Source organism: Neophocaena asiaeorientalis, unplaced genomic scaffold, assembly GCF_003031525.2.
Source record: "Neophocaena asiaeorientalis asiaeorientalis breed wild unplaced genomic scaffold, Neophocaena_asiaeorientalis_V1.1 scaffold140, whole genome shotgun sequence".
Lineage (NCBI taxonomy): Eukaryota > Metazoa > Chordata > Mammalia > Artiodactyla > Phocoenidae > Neophocaena > Neophocaena asiaeorientalis.
Genome location: NW_020173729.1, coordinates 842,222 through 858,925, shown reverse-complemented (window position 1 = coordinate 858,925; position 16,704 = coordinate 842,222). Strand labels below are relative to the sequence as shown.

The following is a 16,704-nucleotide window of genomic DNA, read 5'->3' as shown; positions in this document are numbered from 1 at the left end:
TTCATGACTTAGGTAACTTTGTTTTTTAATAGTTACCCCCAGTTCTCCTATATTTAAAGTGAGAATTTCGATAAAATTTTAAAAAGGAATTTAACTATAGATCTTGCTTCATAGACATTATGCAGTTTTTGTGACTGCTTCTCTTAATTCTGTCCCAAAGGCTAAATTTTTAATTCTCCTCATGTTTTGGAGGTCCCCAAGACCACTCCTAGGTTCACTGATTCACTACTAGTGTTACCTGAAAACTGGTTTGCCTCTTGGTGCGTGTTGAGCCAAAAGACACAACGGAGCCAAAGATGGGGAGAAGGAAGGATTTATTACTTGCAGCAAGTAAGGAGAACACTGGGGGTCTTTCCCAAAGCAGTGTCTCTCCCAACAGCAAAATTGGGGAAGTTTTAAGCTAAGGGCACATGCATATTCATGATGGGGCTTGGGTGGTCAACAGAGTCCAAGCTTTAGTTGATTGAAGTCAGAAGTTCAGAAAAGGCCAACATCATCAGCCCTTAGGTTCCAGTACATCTGGTGGTTGAGGCTTCAGGCTACTCTTTACCATTGAAAGAGAACTGGGAGTCTTTATAACTAATATATTATCTTTGCTATTGTTATTTCTCTTGCTTGATAACAGTCAGCGTCTACATTCTTTCTTCTCTTAAGATCATTGATTTCTAAGACCTATTAAAGGGCAAGCATTGTGGCCAGGCTTAGATCCCAGAATGGCTTAGGCCCAAATGGCCTCTCTTATGTCAAGAAAGCCATGACTGGTTTTCTTTCTCCGGGGGCCCTCTACCTTATCTGCTTACACAAAGATTCAGAGAACTCAGCATATAGCTGTACTCATGGTTATGATTTATTATAACAACAGGCTACAGAACAAAATCAGCCAAGGGAAGAGGCTCATGGGGTGAAGTTTGCAGGAAGCGAGGCACAAGCTTCCAGGAGTTCTCTCCCAGTGGAGTCACAGGGGACGTGTTTAATTTCTCCAGCATTGAATTGTGACCACACATGCAGAGCTACCAGGGAAGCTCATTAGAGACTGGGTGCTCATGGTTTTTACTGGGGCTGGTCACATAGGCACCCTCTTTCTAGCATAATTCCAGACTCCCAGAAGGAAGATAGCTGTTCACCATAAACCACGTTGTTTATACAGTTTAGGATCAGTGAGCCTCTCTTATCAGTTCTGGGAATGGTGAGAGCCCTCCTGAGATCCAGGCTCCCAGACTCCAGCCAGGGTCTACCTTTCAAGTAGGCCTTTCTAAGGATAGTAGTCTCAGGCCTGCTGTGTTAACTCTTTTGTATACAGCTAGCTTTCTTCCTTTCCTTCCACTATGCAAATTAGAACATTCAAAGAATGCTTACATCCTCCCAGTGACAAAATTACTACGATTTATATCACACTAGCAGACTGTATTTGGAGAAGGAGAGGCAAAAGAGGATGTCGCATATTTTGGGGATTACTTTCATTTTCTTATCCTCAGATGACTAGTTTTAAATTTCTATATTAATCCATTACTATTTGTCAAAAAAGATACAGGCTTATTGCTAGTATTATTTTAAAAGTTGTACTCTAAAAATCATACTTTGTGCTCTGAAGTGATCTTTTTCTATTAAAAAATACACTAGTTCCTAAAGACAACCCACAGAATGGGAATATGACAAGGAACTTGTATCTGTTGATAGAATATATAAGGACTTATTACAATTCATTAATAAAAAGACAACCCACTTTAAAAAATGAACAAAGACCTGAATAGACATTTCTCTGAAGAATATCTACAAATGGCCAATAAGCCTGTAAAAAGATACTCAACATCATTAGTCATCAGGGAAAGGCAATCAAAACTATAGTGAGGGCTTCCCTGGTGGCTCAGTGGTTAAGAATCCACCTGCCAATGCAGGGGACACAGGTTCGAGCCCTGGTCTGGGAAAATCCCACATGCCACGGAGCAGCTAAACCCGTGTGCCACAACTACTGAGCCTGCACTCTGGAGCCCGCGAACCACAACTACTGAGCCCACGTGCTGCAACTACTGAAGCCCACACACCTAGAGCCCATGTTCCACAACAAGAGAAGCCACCACAGTGAGAAACCCGTGCACCACAATGAAGAGTAGCCCCCGCTCGCTGCAACTAGGGAGAAGCCCACACGCAGCAACGAAGACCCAACGCAGCCAAAAATAAATAAATAAAATAAGTAAATTTATTTAAGAAAAAACAACTAGTGAGATACTACTTGACACACACTAGGATGGCTATGATCAGAAACATAGATAATAATGTGTTGCTGAGGATGTGAAGAAGAAATTGGAGCTCTCATATACTGCTGATGGGAATATAAAATGGTACAACTGCTCTGGAAAACAGTCTGGCAGTTCCTCAAATGATTAAACGTAAAGTTATCATAATGATCCAGCGGTTCCACTCCTAGTGATGCCGAAAACTCGACCTCTGTGCACTGGGGCTGAATCGAATCTTGGAGATAGAGTTTCGGGTGAAGTAGAAAGAATAGCTTTACTGCTTTGGCAGGCAAAGGGGGAAACAGCGCGCTCCTGCCCAGAAAAACCGTGTGTCCAAACCTGGTAGGCAAATATTTTTATTTCATGATCTTCCTGACATATGTTTCTCGTATTTTTTTTTTTTTTTTTATCCTTTTCAACGTATAGCCAAGGAAGGCACGACTGAAAAATGCAGTCTGTGTTTCATTTAGGCTGGTGCTTTGTATTAGTCCCACATCAGTGTCTGGCATGGAGAAAGCATCGTGAGGGGTCTGGGAGAACTTTCTTACTTCTTCTGAGTCGAATTCTCACAGTGACTTCAGTCTGTTTTTTGAAGTATTATAAATTCTTGGCCAGGTAATCCCTGAAACTCATGTTCAAAGGCAAATACCAAAGCATATCCTAAAACCAAATATAAATGAATTTTAGATGGGCTGCCATTTTAGCTGACTCACATCACTGCTCCCCTCATCGTGATTTTTGGAAGCTTGTCAAAAGGACTGGAAGCTCTAACTCAGGTGTTTCAGAAAAAACTAATGCATTTTTGATATTTCCCAGAGAGGACATTATTATATATCTTGAAATCTCAGCAAGGACTTGCCTCACCACAAAGCAGGGATGGCCGTGAAGGTGAAACCCTGTATCCCGTTGACCAGCCCCCTCCTGCACTGCCGTACCCTTTCCTTACAGAAGCTGTGCTGTGTGACCACATCATGGTGTATCTTCAGAGGAGACAGGTCATCTCGTTCCTTTTGTGACCTAACTTTCCGAGATCCTTTGTTTTATGGGACTGTGGAATCTGGTGTGTGACACAGGTCCAATGACCAGATGTGCTATTTCTTTGGTGTTTCCATGATTGATGTTCTTGTAAATCCCTTTGGGGATTTTAATACTGTTCAATCTATATTTAAACCATTAAATCTGACAATAAGAAGTAGGACCCTTGGCAGAAATTAATTGCGTATTTGAGAATGGCCGGTTAACGAACACCTAAACAACTTCATAGAGCAGGCAAGAACAGGTCTTTCAAGCAAAAGGGGTCCATCTTCACCTGCTCCCTGAGTAACTGGTGACAGGGTGCCAAACTCCAGAATCGCCATTAGTTAGGATATCATGGATTAGTTTTCTGGAGAAGTCGGTTGTGATGCTAATGTGGTACAGGGCATTCTTTCTCTCTCTGTCCTTGTCCCAAGCCTGTCATCCTGCAGAGCCCCTGAATGCAGTCTTGTTATGCTGAGAGGTACAAAGTCACACCAAGGAACTCTAGCCGGTAGGCATTTGTGGCAGTAGGAACATAAAGTTGATAAAGGTCTCATCTGTATTTGTTTTCTCTCTCCCATCTCCTGCATCCTTACCAGGCAAAAGTAGAAGAAAAGATCCAAGAGGTCTTCAGTTCTTACAAGTTCAACCACCTTGTACCAAGGTAAGCTGTGGTTAAGTGTTTGAGGGGATCTGGGAAATACCATCTCCCATGGGAGCCTTTCTTCTTTCCTCCTTGAGCTTGTCCAACCTCAGGGGATGAGTCTGATGTGAGGCTGGTGTTCCCTGACCTTGTGGCTCCCTGGAGATGCTCCTGACCACGGCTCCTGCCACTATTAGAATACTGTCTAGAGGAGCCGCTCACTTGAACTGAGCCATCAGGTGTTACATGGGGATGCCCTCAGGGCCTGAACTCTGAGCTCTGAAGGTGGAGAGAGGAAGTTCATGATCTTGAAGCTTAGTTCTGACCTGCTGTGCTGGTGTTCAGAACTCTCAAGCTTTTCATATAACACTTTGAAACAGATGTAGAGTCCAGGGGGATGGCAAAGGATGGCTTCCTTTGATGTGTATTATGACTTGACTGGGAAAATGTGAGAAGTTTGAGCTTCTCCCAGCCTGGCCTTTACTGGTGACTGCAGCAGATTCCCGAGGGCGACATTTCAAGTGAGAGATAGAATGCCTTTTGTTTTCCTTGGTGCTTAGTAAGTTGAAGCCTTCTGAGCTCTTTGATGTCAGAAATTCCAAAAGGAGGGTTATAAGTAGAAACTTATTGATTTGAACCTTCATTTTCTCTTTTTTTCCCCCAATTTTGTAATGTATCACACTAGAATTTCATAAGGTTATTTCATTTATTAGCATTTCTCTTCTAATCATAGATTGCTTCTCTGAAACTGTCCTGTGTTATCTTTCCTGATCAATAGTCCAAATTGTGTTTGGTCATTGTTTTATCTTAATGTTATAGCACTTTTCCTTGACAGTCTCTGGACGTAGTCTAGTTGGGCCGCTGGCTGATTCTCTCTGGATGGGAAGCTGAAGGGTCTGAGGTCCAGCCTGACCTCCTTTGTCATGTCTCCCAATTTCCTGAGGCCTCCTAACACACTAACTCCTGGCAAGTCAGTCTCTGGGTACTTCTGCTTACTGGAGTATTACAGATATTTCTAGCCTGAGTTAACTTTGTGTCTTTTTTGGGGCACCATTCCATTTTGCCTTTATTTCCATGAGAAGAAATTTAGTTAAAATATTCTGATTAGCCAAGGCAGAAAACAGTTGGAAAAATGGAAAGACAGGTGGAAAAGTTCTCTTCATCTTTCTTCCCTAGAGCAGAAAAGGAAAGCATCAACTAACCAGAGGAGTCTTCTTCCAAACTGCTAACCTAAATTTCTACTTTAACTCGTAGCCCAGACCTCAATAAATGAATTATTGCTTTTGTCGTGAGCCACAGTTGGAGCTTAGCAAATGACACCATTTGTGTAAACAGCTTGGGGAGAAGGAGCTCTCTGCCCAGTACAGGCTGTTTCCCCAGAGGTGGTAGTACTTGGTGATGGTGAGGGGCATGGTGGCTTCAGGAGGGGTTTGTGGTTAGAGTTGCATCACGATGACTCACCTGATTGTGCTCTGAGTCACTGTGCCCTGTCTCCAGCTCTGTGGACACATATCCTCTGTATTTCCAAAGGGACCTTTGATCATTTGACGTTCCTTTTTCACCCACCATCAGAATAGAGCCCTTGGACTTTCCTTTTATTCTTACTGAGAGGGGAGGGAGAATAGGAGGTTACAATCTGGGAAGAAGCTGTGTTTTGGGAGTGGTGGTAGAGGACAGTAAAGGAGTAAAATCCCCTGATTCATAGGTCTTAGGTCAGGTGTGGGTGGAAAACAAAAATGTTTCTGTTGGGTTTGTATCCTTTGTGGAAATAGAATATACCAGGGCTCTGGGTTTATGTCAGGAATCTGACATTTCCCATTTTGTCATTGTTGCCTATGAAAATGAGTGTTTTAAAGGATGCTAATTAGCATCTTATGTCACGGCATGCTAATTAATATTAGAGATATTACACACTGTGGCCAAATGGCTGAGAATGTAAATCAACTTATCAACATAAGGCTGGAGCCAAACATCTTCACCATAGAATGAACTTCTGGGGTTTAAGAATAAATATGAAAATTTATCAGCATTTTAAATTACTATCACAATTACAATATTTAACATTTTAGTAGTCAAATTTTAAAAGTCTAGTATTGTATTGCAGGAATGAAACTTCCTTGTTAGCTAAAGTGAATATTCAGATAGAGCAATTAATCTAGGTGACATGGCTTGTTTGTGTTTCTGAGGTCATGCTGCTCATCAGATGTGGCAGAATCACACACACTCCCAGGATCACTGACCATGCCCAGGTCCAGGGATGCCAGGAATGATGCTGAGCGAGGCCTCCATGTATTCAGCCTTTCAGAGCCACTGCCAAATAGAAGATTGGGCTGAAATTCAAGGCTGAAGCTGAATGTTGTTACATTCTACAGTTTATTCCCCATCCCAGAAATGAATTTCCTCACTCTCAGACTGTGAAACATGCATTCTCTCCTGGAGTGAGGTGGTCCCTCCCAAGGAGCTTTTGGACCATGCTTTGAACAGTTTTGTTTATCAGTATCCTGCTTTCCCATAAAAGTTAATTTTTCTTTCCCTGTGGTTAGTCGTTCTCACAGTTTCACATGCTTATGAATTTACCCTTTTCCATGTATTATATTAGCTTTAGTAAGACACCTGAAATGCATAAACCACACACACACACACACACACACACACACAGTCACATAAAATTTTTAAATTGTCAGGGGGTTCCCTGGTGACCTAGTGGTTAGGATTCCGGGCTTTCGCTGCTGTAACCCAGGTTCAGTTCCTGGTCTGGGAACTGAGATCCCTCAAGCTGTGCAGCATGGCCAAAAAACAAACAAACAAAAAATTGTTGTTTTATTGGGATAAAGTAGCCTGGTGCTCCTTGTAAGGGGGAAATATTGATAATGCTAATAGAGCACTAAAGGTTAAGTGTTGGCAGTTGCTCTAAAGCCAAAATGCTCTGAGTTAAGCTCTCAAAGCAGTTTTCATACGGGCACCTGCTCAGCTTCCATGTTTTCTGCCATTTCGCTATGCAATGATACTTTAGCATTTTCCAAATCCTGAGCAGTTAAAAGATGTGGACCTTCATACTGTTGTTCTTTCCAAGGTTCATACAAGTAAGTTCATCTTCCCTCCCACCCTCTCTCAAGTGACTTACTGCTTATGTGCCAGAGGCTTACTTTTTGACTGGAGAAGCCCCTGGCTTTAGTGGGTTTAAAACCCTCCCAGCAGCCAACAATGGACTGAATCCCTGTTCTCTCATCTGTCACAAACAAAGGCATGAGTCTCAGGGATGGTCCACGTTTAGGGGGAGGGAGTGTGTTTGCTGTCATTCAGTTTGCTGTGTTCATTTAAAGTCATTCATTCCTTCACCCATTTGGCAACGGTATCTAGGGGCTCAGGCACTGCTGGACTCTGGGAACAGGGTGAGCAAGGCTGACCCAGGTTCTGCTCCTGCTGGGCTCTCAGTCTCATGGGGAAGGTAGTTATTAAACCAATGAATTCAAAGAACATAGTTACCAAGGGGGTGACTGTCTCTCTCTTTCTTTAAAATATAAATTTCTTTTATTTATTTATTTTTGGCTGCGTTGGGTCTTCGTTGCTTCTCCCTAGTTGACGCGAGCGGGGGCTACTCTTCGTTGCAGTGCACGGGCTTCTCACTGCGGTGACTTCTCCTGTTGCAGAACACGGGCTCCAGGTGCGCGGGCTTCAGTAGTTGGGGCTCGCGGGCTCTAGAGCTCAGGCTCAGTAGTTGTGGCGCACGGACTTAGTTGCTCTGCAGCATGTGGGATCTTCCCGGACCAGGGCTCAAACCCGTGTCCTCTGCATTGGCAGGCGGATTCTCAACCACTGTGCCACCAGGGAAGCCCGGAGGTAACTGTCTTAAGAAGGGAACGTGGCGCTCCGAGAGAGAGTAACAGGGAGGGTGTAAATTAGGTTGGATGTAAATTAGGGAAGGTGTCTCAGTCTATTCGGGCTGCTGTAACAACTTCCTGTAGATTGGGTGACTTAACGTTTATTTCTCACAGTTCTGGAGCCTGGGAAGTCCAAGATCAAGGCACCAGCAGATCTGGTGTCTGGCGAGGACCCGCACCTCTGGTTCATAGATGGCATCTTCTCACTGTATTCTCACCTGGTGGAAGAAGCTCTCTGGGGTCTCTTTTATAAGAGCACTAATCCCTTCATGAGAACTCTACCCTGACCACCTAATCACCATGCAGAGAGGTCCCCACCTCCTAATACCATCACACTGAGAATTAGGATTTCAACATAAGAGTTTTGGAGGGATGTAGACATTAAGTCTGTAGCAGAGGCCTCTCAGAGAAAGTGACTCTTAGGCTGAGACCTGGGGGGTGAGTAGGAATTGGCCAGTTTAGGAGGTGGTGGGACTTTTCCAGGCAGAGGGAAAACATGAGCTACAGCTCTGAGACTGAAAAGAGCAGAGTGCACCCAAGGCAGTGTGACTGGAGCTTGGTGAGGGCATGGGACTGTACTGTACATGCTGCACGGTACACAAGTATTTCTAAGTTACTTCTCCAGCAGTGGAACCAGGCTGCCAGTATCCTAAATATATGCATTTATTTGGTCATTCCTGTGTGTCCCAATCTCCCACCCCTCTCTCCGCAGCCACACAGATGCCCTCCTCAACCAGTTGAGCACTCGTGCCCTGCCGCGTGCCCTGCTGTGTGCCCTGCCACCCCACTCCTGCGCAGAGCCTGGCTTGTTCTGCTCCACCTGATTGAATGGCTTTGGGGCTGAATTACTCAGAAAGGAAAGGGAAAGAGCTCTAGCTTTTCTTTTCTAACGCCCTACACAGAAAAGAGTTTTAGATCTAGAGGTGACTTTAGAATAAAAGAATGGTAAGAGTATTAGTTTGCTAGGGCTGCTATAATCAAATACCACTGATGGGATGGCTTAAACAACAGAAATTTGTTTTCTTACAGTTTGGGAGGCTGGAATTCCAAGATCAGGGTGTTGGCAGGGTTGGTTTCTCCTGAGATCTCTCTCCTTAGTTTGCAGAGGCTGCCTTCTCACTGTGTGTTCACATGGCCTTTTCTCTGTGTGGACTCCTCCCCAGTGTCACTTACTCCTTTTATAGGATCACCAGGTCCCATTTAACCTTAAATACCTCTTTAAAGGTCCTATCTTCAAATGCAGTCACACTGGGGGTTAGGGCTTCAACATATGAAATTTGGGGATGGGGGGAGACACAATTTAGTCCATAACAGTAAGGCTCTTAGTACAGTCTCTGGCTGACCAAAAGAAACTGGATATATGTCCCTTCAATATAAAAGAATCATAAACCTCAAAGAAGAAGTTAAAATTCAGTCAGCGTTGTGGCCCTTGAAGCTCTAGATAAACAAAGAAACATTTCCCGAGATTTTAGAATAACATTTACATATTAGCACTTTTGTGTATGTGCTTGCATGCATGTGTACGTGTGTTTATGATTAAGTGGATGAAAGTGAAAGGACAGTTTCCCTTGTGGAAAAAGTCACGGAAAGAAATTTCTCTTCCCCTGCTTGTGGCTAAAGTTGGTCTTCAGATGAAGCCAGCTAAAGGAATTCACTAGTTCCCTCTTAGCAGGGCTCCCAGGGCCTGGCTATCTGTGAGTGAGGCTCGGGGTGGGAGGAGAGCTATTGGGGAGCCCCCTTTGGGCTGCCTCAGGTCCCACCTCTAGGGACCAACTCAGAGCTGCAGAAAAGGTGCCTGAAGCTTCTTTCAGTTAGATGTTTCTGGTCAGGTGAGGCTTCAGGTAGCTTCTTGTCACTTCAGGGTCCTGAGGAGTAGCAGAGTCTCTTCCTCCCTACACATAGAAAAGCCTTTGCCTCTGAGGTCTTTCATTTCCTAGGACGGACAAGCCCCTTGTCAAATGAGAGGAGTGAGAAGACAAGGGAAAGGGTTCATTCTCCAGGGTTGGTTTTTCCTTTTCCCCACAATAAGGGGAAGGATTTGTTTGTGGCTTAATTCAGCTCTCTAGAAATACCGAGTCCTCCAGGGAAGTTTAACCCCTGGCTGACAGGTCTCCTGCAGTGTGGCATGTGTGACCACACGAGAGACTGATGGGAAGCACCCCTGAGCCAGAGTGGATGCCATCTGCAATCTAACCAACCCCTCCTTGTCCTCTCTGCTTGCTCGCATTTTAACTTTCCCTTTGAGGTTTGTCATTCTTTTTAATTGACAGGACACGTACCCAGGGAGAAGTCTCTTTGGGCTAGTCAGAAACTGACGCTACCATTCCTCTATTCTTTCTCTTGTTCATTCGACAGTAAATGTTGAGAGCCTGCTCTGTGCTGGGCCCAGGTGCTGAAGCTAGATGCGCGCTCCCTTCACGGGGTTATAGGGTATGCAGTAGGCAGGCAGACCCAACAGGGAATTCCAGTCAGTACCTGGTCCCTTTCCCCAGCATTTCACTTAGGATCACAAAATTTTATTCGCAAGAAACCTTTAATGCTGTCTTGCCCGACATTTTAAATGAGATGGAAAGTGTTCTCGTTATTGGAACAGAGTATTTTCCCTTCTCTCCTCTGTGGCCTAGCATCCCAGGGTATTTGGCATATTCAAATTCCTCTGACTGTTTTTCAGACTGAAAAGAACTGACCTGTAGAAAACCCTCTGTGACCTGATCCTTTCATAGTTAGAAGTCAGGAGTTCTGCCTCCAAATTCTGTGCTTGCCCTCACCTTGGATTGGGTTTCTCAGCCTCCTCTCACTTCTTGAGTGGGTCCCTGCCTGCCCTGTTAACGGTCTCCTGCGCCCTCCTGGTTTTTCTCGTCCATCACACCTATGCTGGCCACACTCAGCCTGCCCAGCCAGGGCTGGGCCGCGCGGTGTGCTCTCGTCAGCTGTCCGCTGATCTCATTCCGCTCCCTCACACCTCTACCTTTCTGCTCTTCCCGTCTTACGAGCCCTAACCACAGTACCCCTGTCACTGCTTCTGCTAAAGGGTCCTAGCAAGATTGCCAAGAAAAAAAATCATACAACAGTGCCTTCTGAATGGCTTCATCAAAAGTTTATACTCCTCAGCTTCAGCTGGGCCTTCACTCCGGTTTATCGTCCTTCATTCATCTTGTGTAGATTTCCTAACATATTCCCCCTTATGGGCAACGCACACTCTCCCAGGTCTTGCCTCCTAATTCCTGAGAAAACCGAGGCCGTCCCACGTTTCCTTGGTTTCCCTCTTCCCCACTTCAGAGTCCTCTGTTTGTCTAACTTCAAACTCTCCCATTGTTTCTGTCTCTGAGAATGTAGACTCATTCATTATTTTCAGACTCACCTCTCCTCCTGACGCCCTCACCTGAATACACCTCCAGTGCTTAAAGCCCACCTGTCCCTGTGCTCACTGAGCCCTGACCCCTGGACCTCCTTGAAAGAGAAATTGAGTCTGGCCATCTCTTCTTTATGATCTGGAATCTGCTCTCCTCACTCCCTGAACTCTCTTGAAGGTCACCAGCCACTTTATAGTTTGTCCTCTTTTTCCTCACTCTTACTGCACTGTTTGCCACTGTTAAAAACCTCCGTGAGGGCTTCCCTGGTGGCGCAGTGGTTGAGAGTCCGCCTGCCGATGCAGGGGACGCGGGTTCGTGCCCCGGTCCGGGAAGATTCCACATGCCGCGGAGCGGCTGGGCCCATGAGCCATGGCCGCTGAGCCTGCGCGTCCGGAGCCTGTGCTCCGCAATGGGAGAGGCCACAACAGTGAGAGGCCCGCGTACCGCAAAAAAAAAAAAAACCTCCATGAAATTCTCTCCTCCTGCTCTGCCTGTGAGGCGACACTGCCTTTGTCCTTCCTCTGCTTGTGTACTGCTCTTTACTTCTCTCCTCTGGCTCCTGGTCCTCCAAGCCCTTAAAGATGGGTCTTCCCTCAGTTCTGCCTTCAAACTTTTCTCTCTGCTCTGTCCTCTACTCCTGCAGCTTCACCTGTCACCTGCTTGCAGATAAATGATTCCCAGTTCATCTGTGTCACCTGGATCCCTCTCCAGAGTCTCACATGTGTTTCCAGCCATGTGACTGACATCCCCACCTGAATACATTTCCAGTGCTTTAGCGTCCACCTGTCCACAGTCAGCTTGTCTTGGGCACCGTGCTAGGTGGAGCCCTCAGAACTCTAAGTTCTTCCCACCTGGTTGACTCTTAATAGCATCTTACCCTGTCTTCCCGCCTCATCTCTCTCCCCACTTACTGCTTTCATCAGTACAGTTTGTAAACACAGATTGAATACCTACTGTGGTCAGGTAATTTTTCTAAAGCACAGTTCTGGTCATTTTTTCTCAGCTGAAAACCCTCAGGGTTTTCCTTTGCCTATTTTTTTAAATTGAGGTATAACTGACATAGCATTATATTCATTTCAGGTGTGCAACGCAATGATTCAATATTTGTATGTATTGCAAAATGGTCACCACAGTAAGTCCAGTTAACATTCAGCACCATATATAGTTATAAATTCTTTTTCTTGTGTTGAGAACTTTTGAGACCCACTCTCCTAGCTACTTTTAAATATGCAGTACAGTATTATTAACCATATCACTGTGCTGTACATTACATTTTCATGACTTATTTATTTTATAACTGGAGGTTGACCCCCTTCACCCATTTCACTGCCCTCCGCCTTCACTTCTCACGTCAGGTAACCACCAATCTGTTTTCTGTATCCACAAGCTCAGGGCTTTTGTTTTTTTTTTTTGGTGGAAGCCCTAGAGTGCCACATATGAGTGAGATTGTCCAGTATTTATCTTTTTCTATCTGACTTATTTCACGTAGCATAATGTCCTCAAGTTCCATCCATGTTGTTGCAAATTCCCTTTGCGTATTAAATTGAGTTAAATTCCTCAGCTGGCATCCCAGATCCCTGTAAAAAGGGCCTCTTGACCATTCCTCTTTCATTCCTAATAGCCAGGCCAAATCTCCGACCTGCACTCCCTCTGCACACTTTATCCCTGTCTGCATGGTATAGTAGCCATTAGCCACTTGTACCTGTTTAAACGTAAATTAATTAAAATTAAATAAAGTTTAAAATTCAGTCACACTAGCCACATTTCAAGTGCTCAGTATGCACATGTGGCTCGTGGCTACCTATTGGACAGCACAGACAAAGACACTTCCATCATCACTGGAAGTTCTTTTGGACGGCCCTGGTCGGTTCCTTTTGTTTTTGTTCCTTCTTGGCTAAACTGTCCTCCCACCAACTCCTCACTTCCTCTGCCTGTTACAATATTCTCCTTCTTCCAGGGCCCCTACCTCAAATTCCACCTGTTCACACAACCTTCCCTGATCGTTGTTTTCTGAATGAGATGCCCTCCCCCAAACCCTTTAGAGCTTCTAGTATTTTATCTGTTTTCCCTTTATGAAACCTACCCAGGTTTCCTCATATTGTAACCGCTTATGTCCTTATCTCACTTCCAGTACTGAATTAGACTTTTTGGAGTAAAGACTACATCTTCTCGACACAGTACAGTGGGATTTCAATAAACAATTGTTGAATTGAATACCTAGGAAAGAGACTGGCTCTTCTTTCACTTTATTTCTGGAATCAGCAAGCACAGTGAATATCTTAAATTCTTTACTTTTTTCTTTCCTTCCGTAATCACAGAGACCCCTTCTGTCAGACCCAGCGAGAAGTGCAGCCCCTGTCCTCTGCCTGCCTGTGCAGGTGGCCATGGCCAGCACAGTACATCTTAGAGCCAGTGTTGCTGATATCAGGGCCGAGGAGAGCGACTGGCTGCAGAATACAGACATGATCCTGAGGCCAGGGCTGTGGGTCAGCACGTGGGAGGTGGAATTTCGGGGAGGGAATACTAGACAGATGAGTGAGGGGTAGGCAGAGTTCAAACCACAGACTTCAGAGAAGTGACCCCAGAAGAAATGACCAGAACGACAGAGGCTAACCAAATCAGGGAAGTGACGAGGCTCAGATTTAAATTGCTTACAGGATGGGGAGCCGCAAGGTATCTGTTCTCAGCTAGACCCTGGAGGAACTTTCTGGGTGGTTTGTTACCGCCTGGCTAAGTGTGCTCACAGTGGCATTTCTAGCCCAAAGCTACCGGCCACGAAGGAGAGTTTGTTTTTAACATTTTATTTATTTTTTGTCTGCACGAATTTTTTATTTATTTATTTTTTTTGCGGTACGCGGGCCTCTCACTGTTGTGGCCTCTCCCATTGCGGAGCACTGGCTCCAGATGCGTAGGCTCAGCGGCCATGGCTCACGGGCCCAGCCGCTCCGTGGCATGTGGGATCTTCCCGGACCGGGGCACGAACCCGTGTCCCCTGCATCGGCAGGCGGACTCTCAACCACTGCGCCACCAGGGAAGCCCTGATTTTTAATTTTTTTAACATTTTATTTATTTATTTATTTATTTTTTGGCTGCGCCGTGTGTTTGTTGCGGCATGCCGGATCTTCGTTGAGGCATGCAGGATCTTTTGTTGCAGCGCACGGGCTCTGTGTTGGGGTCCAGAGGGCGTGGGCTCCACAGTTGGCAGCACGCAGGCTCTCTCTCATTGAGGCGCGCGAGCTCGGTAGTTGTGGCGCGCGTGCTTAGTTGCACCGTGGCGTGTGGGATCCTAGCTCCCGACCAGGGCTCGAACCCGTGTCCCCTGTATTGGAAGGCGGATTCTTTACCACTGCGCCACCAGGGAAGCCCTGCCCTAGGCACGTTAGGGACGTTCAGAGGCTGGGCTCTTTTCTCTGGTTTAGCCACCCCGGGGAGCTAAAGAAGTTGCTGTTTTCTGCTCATTGACTGTGGGGGGATGACCAGAAGGTGTGAGTGAGTGTGTGCGTGTGTTCTGTAGTGGGGGAAGCCGAGGCTGTTAGAGTAGGTTTACAAAGCTCTTTATCTTTCCAGGCTTATTTTGCAGAGGGAGAAGCACTTCCATTATCTGAAGAGAGGCCTCCGACAGCTGACAGATGCCTACGAGGTAAACACCTTGCCCAGGAGCTTTCTCTATCAAATTATCAGTCAGATCTTTCTCCTTTTTTACTGTTTGGATGTAAAAGACACTACGGGCTTGCCCTGTCGTAGATTCACTCACAGTCCCGTGTGGCTCTGGTGAGAACCGGGTCCGCAGCAGCTCTGCCCCACAGAGCCGGGACTCCTACTTCCGAAAGGACAGAACCCGATCTCTAGTCTCGTCCTCCCTTAGAGCTGGTGGAGGCCCCAGATGGGGTGGGGCTTTCACCCCTATCGTGGCTGAGGGGGGTTCACATGGTGTTCTTCTAGACACCCCTTGACCGCTAAAAGGTGGTCTAGATACCTGTTCATCCCCACCCCTTGGCCCTGTAAGCTGATCTAATTTCTCTACTGGCCAAAGGACCAGTATATAAGTCCCTGCGGTTTAACACTGTAAAAATGCCCAAACGTGGAGTGGACCTTAAATCAATATTCCTTAGAGCCCTAGGGGTCCAGAGAGGGGCTCAGGGGAGGCCAGCGGAGGTGGAGGGGAGGGGTGTTGGGAATAGGGGTGAGTAGCAGCCAGAGGGTGAATGTGAACCAGAGGCCACCAGTTTCCCTGCCCCACTTTACATAGAGCAGCTCTGCTTTGAATTTGCTTTTATTTGGGGGTTCTACATTTGGTTATTTACAGCAGGAATTTGGACGAATAGACCCAAGCGGGTAGCATAAACGAGAGATGTGGGCTTGGTTGGGGGATGGTGCGTGGGGTGGAACTGAGGCAAAGCAGAGGACCCATGCTTTTACTCTGTTCCTGCCAGTTGCTGCCAAACAGCAGTGCAGACCCAGGGTTGCCAGATCTCTTCTTGTTTTTTCAAATGAAGCCAGAAATTCAGATTTCTCTGTGGATCTCTCAACACGTAAATGTTACAACCAATTCTAATTAAACAAACAAAACACTACAGGGAACAAGCAGGATGCATCCCTGGGTTACGTTTGGCCTGTGGACTTTCAGTATTCAATCCTCAGTGATTAGGGTCCAGGCAACCCTGATACAATTAATACCGTGACAGCTAACAATCCACTGAAGGGTCTGCTAAAAGCTTGCTGTTCATTGTCTCATTTAATCCTCACAGCTACTCCAGGGAGTAGGTAAGTCTTTATTTCTTCATAGATAAGGAAATAGGCATAGCAAGATTAAGTATTTGCTCAAAGGCACATAGCTAGTGAGAGGTGCAGCTGGCACTGAAACCCATAGCAGTGTCTTCTGTCACCACACCAGCTGCCCCGAGGTGGGGAGCTAGCACATTTATGTGCACATTTATGAAGAGGGCAGTTTGGGACAATGGAAAGAGCACTGGACTGAGAGTCTAGAAACCGGCAGTCTTATCTTATCTCTGACGTTTACTCTCTGTAATCTGGAAAAAGTTCATCTCTCTGGATCTCATATATACACTTTGGATTTGTAAAACTGGGGCAGTAATACTGCCTGCCCGCCTAGCCTTGAATGCTTGAATATTTATGGCTTGAGTTAGGATCAAGACCTGCTCACATGTCACCTTTGGAAACCTTTCCCAGCTCCCCAGGCAGAGGTAGTCAGTTTCTTCCATGTGCCCATGATAGCATTTATCCGGGTATATGTATGCATTAGTTTTGTTCTGCCTTGTTTCAGAAAGACACTTGTGCTTACATGTCTTTCTACTTGCCCTCTTCCTCTACAGAAAACCACACACATCCTAAACGAAGTATCTTAAGAGTAGGAACTGAATTTTACTCATTACTGTGCCCCCAGAGCTTGGCATGAGGAGATACTTACTGGATGAGTTACTCCAGGTAATCCCATCCTGAGGTTGTGTATCTTCTTGGGTCTGCACTGAGAAAACAGTAGCACTTAACTTTCTGGCATGTGAGAAGTCCTCTGCTCGGCTTCTTTGGATGTCTGTCAGGGAAGGACCCATTGGGTT

General features: G+C 45.8%; 1 protein-coding gene across 2 annotated transcripts in view; it reads left to right on the top strand.

The window, feature by feature from the left end:
• FNTB (farnesyltransferase, CAAX box, subunit beta) overlaps positions 1 to 16,704 on the top strand; it is a 76,415-nt gene that overhangs the window by 18,288 nt on the left and 41,423 nt on the right. For both annotated transcript variants that reach the window (XM_024750808.1, XM_024750809.1), the window contains exons 2-3: positions 3,851 to 3,915; positions 14,696 to 14,768. In XM_024750808.1, the coding sequence (XP_024606576.1) occupies positions 3,851 to 3,915; positions 14,696 to 14,768 (138 nt within the window). The remainder of the gene's footprint in view (positions 1 to 3,850; positions 3,916 to 14,695; positions 14,769 to 16,704) is intronic.